The sequence below is a fragment of the Lolium rigidum genome, chromosome 4, assembly GCF_022539505.1.
Source record: "Lolium rigidum isolate FL_2022 chromosome 4, APGP_CSIRO_Lrig_0.1, whole genome shotgun sequence".
NCBI lineage: Eukaryota > Viridiplantae > Streptophyta > Magnoliopsida > Poales > Poaceae > Lolium > Lolium rigidum.
The window spans coordinates 260,466,784-260,482,488 of NC_061511.1; the positions used below are offsets into that span (position 1 = coordinate 260,466,784).

The 15,705-nt window shown below is 45.4% G+C and overlaps 1 protein-coding gene across 1 annotated transcript; it reads left to right on the forward strand.

The window, feature by feature from the left end:
- The first annotated feature begins 8,676 nt into the window (after positions 1-8,676).
- On the forward strand, positions 8,677-13,218 carry LOC124648658 (WAT1-related protein At1g09380-like). Its single transcript, XM_047188379.1, has 7 exons — positions 8,677-8,894; positions 11,591-11,653; positions 11,741-11,857; positions 12,085-12,337; positions 12,472-12,630; positions 12,720-12,871; positions 13,017-13,218. The coding sequence occupies exons 1-7, from the start codon at positions 8,677-8,679 to the stop codon at positions 13,216-13,218; spliced, it is 1,164 nt and encodes a 387-aa protein (XP_047044335.1).
- The last annotated feature ends 2,487 nt before the right edge of the window (positions 13,219-15,705 follow it).

A 15,705-nucleotide genomic window follows, 5' to 3' on the forward strand; every position in this document is an offset into this window, starting at 1 on the left:
TTCTTGTTATTATCAACTGGTAAATCGGAAAGAATGATCGCGTTGTAGAAAGATTTTACAGAGAAAGCACCATTGGCATGAAGGTTCCATCTAAATTCGTCTGGTTCGTCCGATAATTGAATATCTCCGAGCCGTTGAATTAAGGTATTCCATGCCATAAGCCTTTGTCCAAGTAAAACCCGTCTAAACGTCACATTCGGAGGTGAGGTAGCCATTACAGTAGCAATGGTATCACCTTGACGGCGAGCAATCCTATAAAGAGCTGGATACTGTTCACTTAAGGGTGCATTGTCAAGCCAAGCATCTTCCCAGAACCGTATTTGTGCTCCATTCCTGATTGAGAAAGTGCCATGGCGAAAAAATTCATTTTTTGTCGCCATTAGCCGGCCCAGAAGTGAGAATCCCCTGGTTTCCAAACCATTTAGGATAATGTCTTCGAACCGATATACTTTCTCCGAAGAATAGTCTGCCAAGTCCCATCCTCAGTGAGGAGCTTAAACAGCCATTTACCCAGTAGAGCTGAATTTTTAATTTTATCTGTATACATACTAAATCGCGTCTAGATACATGTATCTCGATAGAATGAGTCATTAATTTAAACCACAAGAAGTATATTTTGCTGATTGTGTTCGCATATATGCACTGGTTGCCAGAGATAAGTATACATGATTAGTTAGCGGTACAACCAACAAAAGGCCAACCTTCACGAGTGCAGATCCCATGGTAACACGTAGGGGTCCCCGCTCGCTGGGGCATACTTCCGCAATTGTGTATGTGCTCTCACCAGTGCAACATACATGATATATCGAAGTATCAAAAGTGCAACTATAGTAAAATACTGAAGTGCACTCATAGTGAAACCCCAAAGTATATCAAAGTATAGTTGTGCTAAAACAAAGTTAGACTGAAGTGCTCCCGTAGTGAAATCCGAAATACAAGTGTGGTGAAACCCGAAGTACAACTACACTGAAAGTCAAGTAAATCTAAAGTACAAATGTAATAGTTTTGGAAGTACAACAAATCTAGTTTGGAAGATCTCGGCCCGAATATCTCAAAAATAAAATATGTTCGTAATTTGGTTAATGGCTATCGTGATATTACGGAAAGATAAACCGAATTTTACGGAATGGAAGATACACTTTTGGGTCCAACATCATATGCCTTGATTTGGAGTGGCTCCCTTTAATCCCGATCAATAGTTGTTTCCCCCGGGAAACCGACCGATAACGTGACCTGCGGGGCACTCCTTTTCACCGCCTTTTATGCGGCGAAAACAATCAGGGTTGCGTCAGCTGGTGCCTAGTAGTGTCAAATGGGCTTTCCCACGTCGCTCCTAATTGGTTGTTTTGCTGTCAAGTTCATCAAGTTTTTATGTTTTGATCGCGTGTAGGTTTTCTGATAGGTTCATTTTTTGGGTTTATTATTTATTTATTGAAAACTTGAGATTTTGAAAACTGTTAAAACTAAAAAATGTTCAAAATTTTAAAATGTTTGAAAAATCAAAATTGGAAAAAAGTTCAAAGCAGAAAATGTTGGAAATTGGAAAATTATTTAAAACTAAAAAATGTTCAAAATTTGAAAAGTACAACAGAAGGAAAAATGTTCAAAACAGAAAAATGTTCAATACTGAAAATTGTTCAAATTTTGAAAAGTACAAAAACTCAAATTTGGAGAAGTGCAAAAGTAAAAAAAAATGTTCAAATAAAAGACCAGCAGTAACCAAAAAAAAACCTGAAGAAAAAAAAGCAAAAAAAAAACACAAAAAAACGTCGAAAACAACCTAAAGCATCACGGCCCCGCTGATGGGCCTGGCCCAGCGGGTGTTTGCTTAGGGCGGCCTCCATCATCGCGGCTGCAGTAGGCGGTAAATAGGCTTGGCGTGACCTGCCGGCGACTGCATATGTACGTCCCGTTCCAGTTCGGGTCTGTTATAGGCAGTGGCGGAGACAGACCCCAGGCTACACCAGCCTTGGCCCGGGGCGTGAGCGAGGAACGCAAGCTTCACTGTAGCAAAAATCGCACTGTAGCATTACTGTAGCGCACTGTAGTATGAAGATGGCCTGGGGCGTCGTCGCATCCTGGCTCCGCTACTGGTTACAAGGTCAGTTGGTCCTGGGCTCATTTAGTTTCTGCACCGGCTGTTCAAAAAGAACTAATGTGCTACTCCGTTAAATAATTCTTCCTCTATTTGAAAATGTAAGATGTTGGAGCATCTTCTTTGGTTCACCCGCTTTAGTTTTATCTAGTCTGTTTCTAGTATGTAGGTTTATTCATTTTAGTGTATCTAGTCTAATTTAAAAGTAGCTAAAATATCTTATATTGACAAACGGAAGGAGTAAAACTTTAGCGTGCAACCGTGCCGTGTATTGGTGCTATTTTCCTTCACTTTGTTGGATACAGCGGCAAAAACAATGCACACAAGTTAACTTTGCTCTTTCTCAGTATTAGGTAAAATGAAAACATGCAACTCAAAGAATTCATTTGGTGCGCAACCAAAAAATATTTCCCGGCTGCAACATTTACTTGTAATTAAAAGGCTTGCAACTTCACTTGCGACCTAAAAAACTCTAAGTTGTAACCACACTTGAAAATAGTGAAATCTCAGCTGCGACCGCAATTACAACTGAAAAACTCAATTAAGCCCAACAATTGGAAAAAAATGAATTACAACATCAATAGTAGATGGAAATCTATCCACTTTCAACTAAAAAATCTCAGTTACGACACCACTTATAGCTAAATAAATTGCAGTTGAACTTCACCTGCAGTTGAAAAATCTCAATTGTATTCACACATTGAACTTATAGGACACCAATCACGATGCTAATCCAACGGTTATAAAGTTAAATGAGCTGTAACTTTTTTCGATTAATAAATGAGCTGCAACTTAATTATTGGTACGAGAATTTGCAGAACGGTCCAAATTTTAACAAAAAAAATAATATTAATTTGGTTTTTCAAAAAAGGGGAAAGGAACGTTGAAAAATGAAACGTGAAATCATCGGAAAAATATAAAAATAGCAAGTAATGAATTAAAAAAGATGGGTAGAAAAATAACATATAGAAATGCAAGGCCTACACACAAGCAAAAAAAGTGATTGCTCCATTGCACAACAAAAATAATAGAAAAGGCCCACACATGTGGTCCAAGTCGGCAAATTAGAAGAACGAGAGAAACATAACCTCATGCAATCCACCTACAGACACGCTACCCTACGCCTTACCCGACATATAACGTTGAAGAGACAAAATAACAACATTCGGCACGAATCTTAACACAACAAATCTGATGGTATAATTAACTGAACACTAACTTAGTTCTGATCTAGCCGAGAACTAGCAAACCCGTAAAATTTTAGGTGAGAATTGCCTTGTTTCAAAAAAAAATTTAGGTGAGAATTAAAGTGGAAACAAAGTGGTGTTTTCCAAAGTGAACAACCACACCAACGGATTACTTTTCATCAATGGCGGAACTTTTGGTTTTAGTGAGGTTGTCTTAACCGTGTTTGGCCTTACAAATCTATGTGAAACAGTTCCACTCGAACCTATTCTACTACCTGATCCCCTAATCCTAATTCCTATCGGTCTTTTTCCATAATCGAGCACAACCTATGGTCGGGAACACTGGAGCGCCACCATGGTAGTCATGTCGCCCACCCATCGGCAGCATTTGTATGTGTCTTTATGCTGGGGCATCTCTAGCAGCCACACATTTCAAACGCTCTAAATATAACTGTACGCGTACGTTCGTGTCGGACTGTGAACGCCAGCGGCCCGACATATTTTGTTCAGCGAGGCTGGTCATTGATTCTACCCAAACATATCATAAATTGATGATCAAATGTAGCCAGCTGTGGCGTATTCCATCTAAATAGTGTAATATTTTTTTAAAAAATAGACATACGAACTACAAAAATAGAGGTTCAAACTAATTTATAAACAAATTACAGAAACAACCTACTTCTTCTTAGAGGGCCACGCATCGCCATCGTCATGGCGTCGCTTCCTGCTTGTCAGCTCTTCAGACGAGCATGTCGCGTCCGAAGAGCTTGTGTCCCTCTATGACTAGTCGTTCATGGTGTCCTCCTCCTCCTCCTAGCTATCAGCGATGCCGCCCCCTCCTCCTCCTGGCCAACAACGACTATGTCGTGCGCCTCATCCTGACTGTCGCTCGGTGGGGAGCTTGATCTACTCGGCGTGTCAGCTCTTCCCCACCAATGTCACCATCCCGGTGACTTGCCCTTGCTGCCGGAGTCAGATGGTAAAAAAAAGGTTGCTCATGGCGCTGATGGTAATCGCAGACAAATGGTGGCGACCGGTTGGAGATCCGATCGCGCTGACATACGACTTTTATTGAGCCGCGATAGGAAACCGAGAAGGCGGCGCCGAAATCGAAGAGGGCGGTGGTTGCTCTTCAACTACAGTTTTTGTGCTTGGGAAGGTTGCCTTGGTTGTTTCCATTTCGGCGGTTGCTCATCTGAAATGGTTGCACACTTGCGGCGCTATTTCGTCAATCTGGTGCCTCCTTGGATTGGGTTTGGCCTTGGGCTGCGAACGAAATCGTTCGATTTTGATGTCCCTAACGTGCCAGACCGCCTAAGAATATAAGGTCACGCTTTGCGTCCGCGCAGATGCACTCACGGCGCAAATTTGGGTCGCGTTTGCATCCCCGCGGACAGGTCGGTGATTTATGTCGGGCCGCTGGGCTGGAGTGCAAACTCATTTCTCAACTGCGCGGATGCAAACAGTCGCTTTCGTACGTTTATGTCGGGCCGCTGGAGATGCCCTTATTTGCTCCTGGTATCAATTTTTATATTTGTATTGTGGTTTGTTTATTTATTTTGTTCCATGGTGGACCACAACAAAGCCTAGATCCACCTAAGCCAGTTGGTGCGTGCTCACTTCCCGAATGACTCTAATATGGTCGAGATTGCCATGAGGGAGACGCTCTAGGAGGACGAGACTGTTGGGTATGCCAAGATCGAGGCGCATGAGGAGCAACACGGGGTGTACATCGAACTGTTGAGGGGGAAGGAGGAGGCCGCGCCGGTCGATGCGATACTTGTCGAGGCAGAGATGGAGTTGGGTTAGGTCGTAGCGATGGCAACAACGGAGATACTTGCGCATGCAATGGTGATGAGGGCGTAGACCGGCGTTGACTTATCGGAGACCAAGATGTCTCTTGCGGGTTCCCGGGCGAAGCTCGAGGAGGCGCATGCGCTACAGGCGGTGGTTGTGGGTGGACACGAACATTGATGAGCTCGAGGAGAAAGGAAATGTGTCGGACGTCACCGACAAGCAGTGGGCTCTGCTTGCATAGTTCGATACCACCTAGCTTGAGAAGGCCACGTGCTAGATCATGGCATGTTGAGTGGCAGGCCCTAGCTAGGCGGGTGTCCATCCAGTCCTCCTCGGTGGCCCAGCGTGTGATGCACAAGGCGAAGCCGGCAAGGGGAGTTGGACGCAGAGAACCACGAAATGGAGGAGGAGGCAGCATCGGTGGAGGCGGTGGCGAGGGACATAGCTTACTAGTTCACCAACATGGACGCGACGAGGCACCGATGCAAGGCGGAGGAGGAGGAGGAGGAGAGGGATAGTGCCGTGACGCCGCGCAGTGGCAACAATCGAGATGCTTGCGCGGGATAGTGCGGTGGAAACAACGGAGATATAGGGAGGAGGAGGAGGAGGATAGGGCAAGCTTCATGGTCCCGAACAGGGTCCAGCGTCGCCGTGAAGCCTTGGAGCGGTGTTGCGTGTAGGATATGTTTTTCCGAGCCACGTCAGAAGGTACAAATCACAATGTTGCCGGGTCATCCGACCAAGCCAGGGCGGATAACAACTAGTAGGGCACACGACTGCGAGTAGCCCTAGCTATAGTAGGGCACATGCATGACAGTGAGTAGATATGACCATCTTAGTTTATGTTAAACCCTCTTCTCCTAAAGATGTAACGAAAACTTCATAATTATTTTTTGGAGTGACAAACTTGCAGGCCCAGGGTAGATGTGGGAACCATCAGCCCAAACTTAGGCTAGAAATAGGTAGGTCGCACTGCTGATCCGTTTACGTGCTGGGTCAGGTTTTCTCTTCTCCTGCCCACATGAATCAAAACAAACAACCTCGATTTATTTGCATTGGGTCGATAGAGATGCACTAAGATATAAGTAGAACGCGTGATGAGAAGGACCACATTGTCTATGTAAACATTGATGCGATGCATAGAGGAACATCGCGGCAGCACGTTGATCATGCCCGCTCCCTCGACCTTGATCATTAAGAAGAACATCTACTTCAGTCACAAAGAGCAACCAAGAAATGGGATCTCCTTGATGTATACGTCGCACATGCGAAATCTTTCTCTCTGGTGTCTCCATTCACCATGCTCTGAGTGCTAAGGTAAACGGCGAAGTTTGGAAAATAGCTTGGAGAAGCTATTAAGCAAACTAACTGAACGATAATCTACAACAACCTCGGCATCATGTGGTGATGTGTCTTGTTAAGGTTGGACTTTCTTAGACGGCTCTTGTGTCTTCACTCGAGATGGCCAGCCGAACAGCTTCCCCAATTGGTGTTGTATCTTGTTTGCATAGGAAACGAAAGCATGCTTGTCGCTATGCCTCATCTCAAATCGGTTGGTAACTGCAGGCGTAGGACATGTACGTGTACCATACATCTTGAACGTCTGTATGGCAGCTGGCATGAAGACACAAATTGGGCACGTGAAAGGGAGGTACCCACGCCCAAAAAACGTGGGAAAATAAACAATGCTGACCAACCAATGGATCGGCAGGTTGGGTGGTGATGAAAAAGCTTACTCCTGCATTGCTATATCTAGTTAAGTTGCTCAATTTGTCTTCTGTTGGCGTCCAAAAAAGTTGTCTGTCTTTTTGTTTTGGAGCCATGAACTCATAGGTGTCTTCCATAAAGAAAAAAAAAGCAAGTCTTAACTGGTAGGATATAAACTTATGAAACTACATGGTAAAACGATACATTAATATATTGCGTAAATTCCACTTTTGACCCTAGCTTGATTTTTTTGACACTACTTACCCCATTTAGCAAGATCTCATCCTAATTATCCCATTTAGCAAAAGTTGTGCTAACTTTTACTGCTTCTCAAGTTTTGTGACCATTTTGACTGGTGACTGCACGGGCGGTTTATCTTCTTGAGTTTCTCCTTGCGATTCATTTTTGGATCTAGATGGTCTTTTTTATTCACGCATCATTCGTTTTGATAGACTAGACGATGTAGCAGTCGACGTCAATATTGAGTCACCAAGGTGATCGCCTGAGATCTTCGAAGCCAGAGATGGTGAACAAGTACTCTAACCCCATCCCTTCTCTAGGTATAATACTGTAATGCTTGTTTGTTTCTCAATTTCTAGTTGGTTCGTTTGTTTCTCCATCGTGTAAGTATTTGAGACGTGAGAGTGTTTCTGAAAGTTTAGGGACCGTATTTGTCGATGAACGGAAAAGATTTTTTAGGCTCAGATTTTGTAGCTACGCCGGCAGCAGGGTGCTTTTGTCAATGCCATCAACGGGTTGTGAGATAGTTTTTCTCAACACCGGCTAGCTGCATTGGGCCAAAGTAACCATAATACTGTAGCTAAGCATCCCGTATGCATACAAGTAAGGGGACCTCGTATAATAGTTCCGTCTAGATCCAAAAAGAACCGTTGATGGGGTTCATACAAATTGTACCATACAATTTTTTCTTCATGAAAAAAAGATCTAGAAAGAACCGCAAGGGGAAATACAAGAGGAAAACCTTCCTACGTGTACCTGACACCAAGGACCACCGGTCAAAATCGTCACAAAAATTTAGAACGGGTAAAATCTGGCATAACTTCTGCTACATGGGGTAATTTGGATGAAAACTTGCTCAATGTGGTTGCTAGTGTTAAAAAGTCATAAAGTGGAATTCACTCATATACTAAAATCGAACATACAAGATAGTCTTGGTGTGATATCATTAGTTTTTATAAGCAGTGCCACATTTGGAAATAAAAACCTAGATTTTACTTATGTGCTGAGATGGTTAGCAACATGTGTTAGGGATGGGACGCGATTCAAGGGAACCTGGTATTTCGTTCAGCTCACTGCTCACGCGCCAACTTCGTAAATCCTTAAATTAAATTAAGATTCGGCAGCAAATCAAGTGAGAACAGGAAGTGGAGACCAATCATAACCTTAATACTTTGAAAGGAGTGACGAGTTTATATAAGACTAAATAATGATGACCGTCCAAACACGGTTAACTTGGTCTCGTCTCGTTAACAATACTAACTGCTCAGACGGTATACACATATTATACAAGGACGGACCTAATGTGGGTACGTAACGGCAGTCGTCGCAACCAGAGACAAACAACCAGGGATCTGTCGCACGTCAAGCCAGCATAGCTAGAATATGTTTCTCTCGTGCTTCTATTTTTTTTCTTTCACTGAGATTTGACAGCAGAAATGTTTTACAAACCAAGCACCCAAGTTGTCTGCCATGTATATATATACACACACACCCCTACCTGGCCAGCTAGCTATAGCTACTATTGCAACAATTGATTCGATACTGCATTTCATTCAGATCGATCAGTGTGCTCACTTGCTGCTGGACGTATCTTCAACTTCTTCAGCGCAACTTTGTACCGTCTTGATCAAGTAGCGGGAGGATATCAACATGTCCTTGGATGTCGCCGGTGCCGAGAAGAAGAAGGTGTTACTGGCGGAGGGGCTGCTGCTCCCGGCTAGCATGGTGCTGGTGCAGGCCTTCACCATGGGCGCCCTCCTCCTGTCCAAGCTAGCCTTCAACGTCGGCATGGCGCCTTTCGTCCTCCTCGCCTACCGCAACCTCATTGGCTCCATGACCGTCGCCCCCTTCGCCTTCTACTTCGAGAGGTACATGCTATGGCCCACTCCCTTTGTTAGCTACTATTTCTTCTGTGTTTTTTTTTTCCTTACGGCTTATGAGTTATGATCTCTGCGGTGGGATTTCGATTTTTTTTTTGTTCAGAAGCAGTGCGAAAGTGTCCTACTCTGTGTATATTTATTAGGATTTTGTGTAATCGACTTAGAATTAGCACAAGAAATATATAAATTTGAGTTGACTCAAGTTGCATGCATAGGTATAGCAGAAAACCTGATGTTGTTCGGCTCTTAAAACTGACCTTCAGTTTTAGCAAAAAAGATGCTGCAACCTCTTACCAGAACTTTATTTTCATATTATATTTTGTGCGGGTTCACTACTGGAATTATAAACACTTCACAATTGTTTCGTTCTTCGAAGCAAACTGGCAGAACTCTTACTTTCCAAGGAAAAATAATAGAATAAAAGTTCATATATACTAATATACATGTGTGTCAAGTATCATCAAACACAAAAGGAATGCTAGATATGTGTCAACGCGGAATCATGACATTTGATGTGATGTGGACCAAACAAACGAGCAAGTCTGTTAAGTACGTCGACAGCTAGTGCCATACTATTTTGGCAATGTCTCGGTTTAGCAAGACATGGGCTAGACAAGTATGAGAATCAGTGTTCTCCATGCTAAATATGTGTGTCCGATGTATCAGTCAAGCCGTGTTGTTGATTGTTGATGTATATACCAATTAGGTTAGAAAACATTGTTATTAAGACAAAGCGCAAAGACTTGGCTTCCTCACTGTCCTCACATCTTGGGAAGTTCATAATGATAGCAATGCTCGGGTATCCAAAAACATCCTAGGTAAGATAAAAAATGAGGACAAGCTTTGGGTTTTAGTGGGTGTCAAACGCATGAGTAATTTAATCACCATCAAATCCAGGACCCCATCTAAGCCTCCCGCACCCCACCCTCCCAGCCCTAACCGCCGCCGCCGGGGCAAAGACCCACGGGCGTGGCGGCGGCGGGGGTCCTTCCTCGTCGATGCGTGGTGGACGGCGGCCGGATCTCCCCTCCTCGAAGCATGGCGGAACGACAGGCGCAGATGGGATGGGCGGCGGCGGCCTGCGCTGCGGTCTCCCTCCTCCCGTCGGCTCTCCGCAGCACTCCGGCAGAGGCTGGTGGTGGGCGGCGGCCAGGCCAATGGCCCGCGCCCCCCCCCCCCCCCCCCGCCCGCCTCTCGTCGGTGAGTGGAGGTGATCTGGGGCTTCACCCGCGACACGAGGTCGCCCGGGGCAGCAACCTTGGTTACAACGGTGGAGGTGGCCATCTTCTTCGCCGGAGAGGGTCGGCATGCGGTTGGTGGTGGTGGATCTATCGATCTATCACCGCGCTCCGGCGGCGAGATGGAAGAGCATGGAAGCCGGCGACGGTGTCGCCGGTGGAGGGTTGGAGTGGCCAGCCCGGGATGGTCGCCGACGTGGGGGTCCGACCTGAATAAAGGCGGTGGTCCTAGGGTCTCTCTTGCGTGAAGAGGAAGATTTACCGGAGGCCTGGACTCGTGATCTGGCCGGAGTGTTGAGTTCCGGAAGGCTCCTTCGGCGAATGTAACAGTGCTTTTGCCCTGGAGTTTACTGGATCGGTGGTATTCGGTTGTGCGCACCCATGCTTTCATTCCGACCGATTGGTTCTGGAGGGAGCGGCGCGAAGCTCTTTTTCTGTGTTGACATCAAGTGACTATGGATCCATGATGAAAGTCGGAAGAAGAGAAGTTCATGAAGGCCGGAGGGGAGGACTAGCTAAGGGAGGTTCAAGTATCCGCGCTGTTGGGGGACTTGCTTGATGTTCCGGGCTTCACAGCAGCGGTATGAAAGTGGGGGCGACAACACAAGTGAAGTTCAGAGTCCTACCTTTCAGGGTGAAAACCCAAGGTCTGGCCTTAACTGGTTGTGTCTGGCAATGACCTTGTTGGAGGCATTGTTTTGAGAGCGAGGACTATCTTCAGGGTGAAAACCTAAGATCGTTGATTGGGCGACGACGGTGTTAGAGCACTGTTCCCTTCTTGGAGGCGTCGTTTTTTGGAGAGTCTGTATTTCAGGTGTTGTCTTGGCGGTGGATGTATTGCTGTTGTTAGGTCCGAGATGCTGTAGCGGGACTTTTGTTTCTTAGTTTTCTTTTCCTTTTTTTTGGTTGTGTGCATCCGTAGTGCCATTAGGGTGTCGCGTTGTTGCAGAGGCTGGGTGTAATTGGTATATTCCCTTTATCGAAAAATGAGTAATTTAATCTTGGGAGAGTAGAACCGTTTTGTAATATGGCACTTTTACTTTCTTGTAAATTTCTATCTTCATTAATCAACTAGGGCTAAGATTTTGCCCTTGTTTTTAAATAAATAAATTATCAGGCATTAGATAGAACAAACTTGTTGGCATCAGTCTCATTCCATTTAATCCTTACTTCCATGGTGATGATTGGCAGGTCAAATTTGCGTTGCGTGTACAATAAAGTATTTTCAGCTGACAACACAGATTGTTCAATTTTAGACTTGAGATGAAACCTTTTTTTTTTTTTTGCGAGAAAGACTTGAGATGAAACTTGCTCGAACAAACATACATATGAGCCCATATGTATATATATATTTTTAATACCATATCTTCGTTACAGTCCACTACTATTAGCATACAAAATTTCTTGATATAGTGATGTTACACTTACAGTTACCCATGAATGCAGGGAGATGATGAAAAAGGTGAACATGAAGATATTTGGCTGGATCTCCTTAACCGCTTTGTTCGGGTCAGTATTTTTTATGTAAATTAATCACACATGTATATATCGTACTTTGATTTATTTTTTTGATCTCCATTGTTGGTTTGACATCAGAATCGTGCTAGCAATGGGACTGCACTACTACGGTCTGCGCGCCACCAACGCGGGATACTCTGTCGATTTCCTTAATCTGATCCCTGTTGTCACCTTTGTCACTGCTGTAATACTCCGGTATGTTACATTTATAGCGCTATTATTATTCTGCTTTTGCCTAACTCTGCTTCACAGTGGATGGGGTAATTACTTACAGAACTAAAAGTATCACCAACCTAATCTGATTGCATACGCATATCTACATTTTCCTGAAAGAAAATACGCATATCCTGACCACTAGGCCTTGTAAAATTGAAATGAATTGATCTGACAGTGTCAAAACGCTGGTCTGCGAACTTGATTAGAGTGGAGAAGCTGAGGATAGGGACATGCCCGGGCAAGATGAAGGTCCTCGGCACAGCGATTTGCGTGGGAGGGACGATGGTGATCAGCATGTACAAAGGCAAGCTGCTGCACCTATGGCCTACCCACCTACTGAAACCGCACCTGCAGGCGATGGGCGCAGTCTCTCCCGTCCAAAACCACCACAGCATGCTCCTTGGCACGCTGTTCCTTGCCGGCAGCACACTCAGCTACGCCTTCTGGTTCATCATACAGGTGGTAGCTAGCATACACCTTCTTCATTCGTATTTGCGGTATTAGTAGCACTTGTGAATTACGATGACATACACAACTGAACCTTACAACGAGTTCAACAAGCTAGCAATTCGAACTAACTAACTCTCACTTAGGTACGAGTGTCCAAGGAGTTTCCGTCCAAGTACTTTTCGACAATGCTAGCTTGCGTGTCAGGGACCGTGCAGGCGGCGGTGTTCGGACTTGTGCTAGACAGGGATCTATCGGCATGGGCGCTCAAGTGGGACCTGCAGCTACTCGTCGTCGTCTACTCGGTAAGTAACAAGAAAATAGAGATTACGTGTAACCATTCCTGGCTAAGCTTACTCACTATTCAGACTTGGCCTGGACATGTGTTATTCAGGGCGTCTTCAACACGGGGGTCAGCTTCTGCTTGATCTCGTGGGCTATCGCTCGTCGTGGGCCCACCTACCCTTCCATGTTCAACTCGTTGTCACTGGTAGTCACCACGGTTCTTGATTCAGTGTTGCTTGGCACGGATGTCTCAGTGGGGAGGTGAGATTGGATTTTCTGTTCTATGTACCATTAAACAACATGGGATGGTCCTATCAAGTAGTACTACTACATTTTACTGTATGAAATCCGACAAAATGTTGAGAGTGCTTTGCTGACGGATATTGTAACCTCCTTGCGGTTGCAGCCTGCTTGGAGCCATGCTGATCATCCTAGGGTTGTACGCGTTCCTCTGGGGGAAAGGAAAGGAGGCACAAGAGCAGCGCAAACAAATCAGGGCCGCGACGAGCGGAGATCAGAACGGGTGCCCTACGGCAGTGGCGGGTAATGGCGTTGATAGCCTGCAGGTTGGGAAGCACGAGGTGCGAATTCGCGTGGAAGTCAGCTAGCGAGCTAATTAGAAACTCTAAGAGCACCTCCAGTCATTGGGCTTCCATGCCGAAATCCGGCGCTAAATAGCGCCGGATGGATGTAAATTTCGGTATAGGGAGATCCAGTTTCCAACAGCGAGCCTAGGTGAATGCAGGCGAAACGAGGAATTCAAACGGAACATGACGAAAATCGTTCAAACTTAACCTAAAATTAGAGATATTTAACATATATATAGGCGAGTTCATACATATATAGGCCGAATTCGTAATATATTTAAATTCGATTAGAGAGAAATTAACTAAACATAAAAACACAGCGTTCTACATGCCGAAATGGCGGTAGAACGTCGTGTAGTCGCCGTCATTCTCAGGCGGCACCTGCTGGCTGCTGCTCTGGCCGAGGGCTCCCGAACGTCTAGAACCCTGACCAGGGTCGCCGAGGTGTGGCGGCGACGGCGTTGGCTATCCCCGTGGCCAGGTATACTTGAAACTAGTAACTTCCCTGTAAGCTCCCTGGTTGTATTTTCAAGTATACCTGGCCACGGGAAACCCGGCAAAGTTTCTGGGCTTGGACTAGCCCGAGCATGACTGTGGACCGGGCCTGAGCCAAAGATTTAGGCCCGGTGGTTGGGCCTGGCCGAGCCTAGGCTTGAGTAATGCGTTAAATAAGGAAGAGGCATGGCCCGAGGCTCGAGGCCTAATGGGTAGTTGATACAATGGGTCGGTCTTGGGCCGAAATATCAGGCCCGATGGTTGGGCCGGGCCAGGCTTGGGCCTGAGTTTTTTGCGTCGGGCTTTGATAGGCTCGGTCCGAATAATGCCCAGGTATATATCTACAAGCAGGGAACCACAAGAGCTTTATATTAGTATTGTACCCTGGTGATCTAAAAAAAAGTATTGTACCCTGACCTTGAGTCCTGGATCTGGATGGTCAAAAACTCAAAATCGTGCACTCGCTTCTATTCTTGTCATATTGTACTCTAGACAGCCAAAAATTACCAAAAATGAAAAATTCTGGTCAAAATCGCAAGCTCAGCTCTATGCTGGATGTCAGTCGCGAAATAGCCCTGCCCAATTGCAAATTTGTTCTTTTCCACGAAAGTAAGAATATATACGTACCGTCCTAGCGAGTACAATGTTTCCGGCCTTTTGGCTTATGAGGTCTAGGGAACCTGATATTTTGAAGAAAAAATAACATTTTAAAGTTCAGTTTTTTTCATTTTGGATAGATACACATTTGCACTATACATGTGCAAAGCTTTCTTAATAATACGTTATAATTTAGTCTATAAAAAAACAAAATGGCTCAACCGAGCAAAAAAAGATCAATTTTGATCCCTCTATATATTTTTCTCGTGTGTAAATCACAGATAAAAATGTATTTCGATGAAACTTTGCCCCTAGACATGTATATGTACTATTTTTTTTCAGAGTTTCTTTTTTCGATAAAGGGAATATATTAATATCAAAAGATACTAATTACACCTAGCCTCTGCAACAACGCAACACCCTAATGACAGTACGGATGCACACAGCCAAAAAAGAGAAAAGAAAACTAAGAAATAAAAGTCCCGCTACAGTATCCAAGATCTAGCAACAACAATACATCCACCACCAAGACAACACCTGAAATACAGACTCTCCAAAAGCGATGCCTCCAAGAAGGTAACAGTACACGAGCGCTGTTATCGCCCGATCAAAGATCTTAGGTTTTCACCCTGAAGATAGTCCCCGCTCTTAAAACAATGGCTCCAAGATCATTGCCAGACACAACCAGTTAAGGCTAGACCTTGGGTTTTCACCCTGAAAGGTAGGACTATGAACTTCACCTATGCGGTCATCCTCACTTTCATACCACTGTTGCGAATCCCGGAACACCAAGCAAGTTCCTCAACATCGCGAAGACTTGGACCTTCTTTAGCTAATCCCCCAATCTCGCCTTTATGATATTCTCTGCTTCTGACTTCACCATGGACCAAAAGTCACTTGATATCAACTCAGAGCAGCGCTTCACGTCGCTCCCTCCGAAACCAAACGCTCATAATAAAAGCATGGGTGTGGGCGACCTAATACCACCCGAACATGCGAACTCCAGGCAAAAGATGCATGGTTCCATTCGCTATCGAAGCCTTTTTAAACTCATCACTCCGGCTAGATGAAGAAAGATCGGCATCCGGAATGTCTTCATCTTCGCGAAAGAAGAACCCTAGGACCACCACCATGAAAGCCGGAACGTACGGCCCCCACACCGCCGCCATGACTGGGAACCACGGTCCATCTTCCTCCTCCAACTCGGCCGGTGGAGGCCGGCAGCCATCGGGATAGCGGCTACGCACGCCCACGACACGGAGACGGCCGGCTGCTGCCCGCCAGGATAGCCTGGCCGAGCGTCATTGCCGCCGCCTCGCGACCATGTACCTTGCCACTACCGCCGCCCCGCTGCCGCCCTTCCGCCCCGCCGAGTTCCGCCACACCACCGCGTCCCCCGCCATGATCCAGGTGATG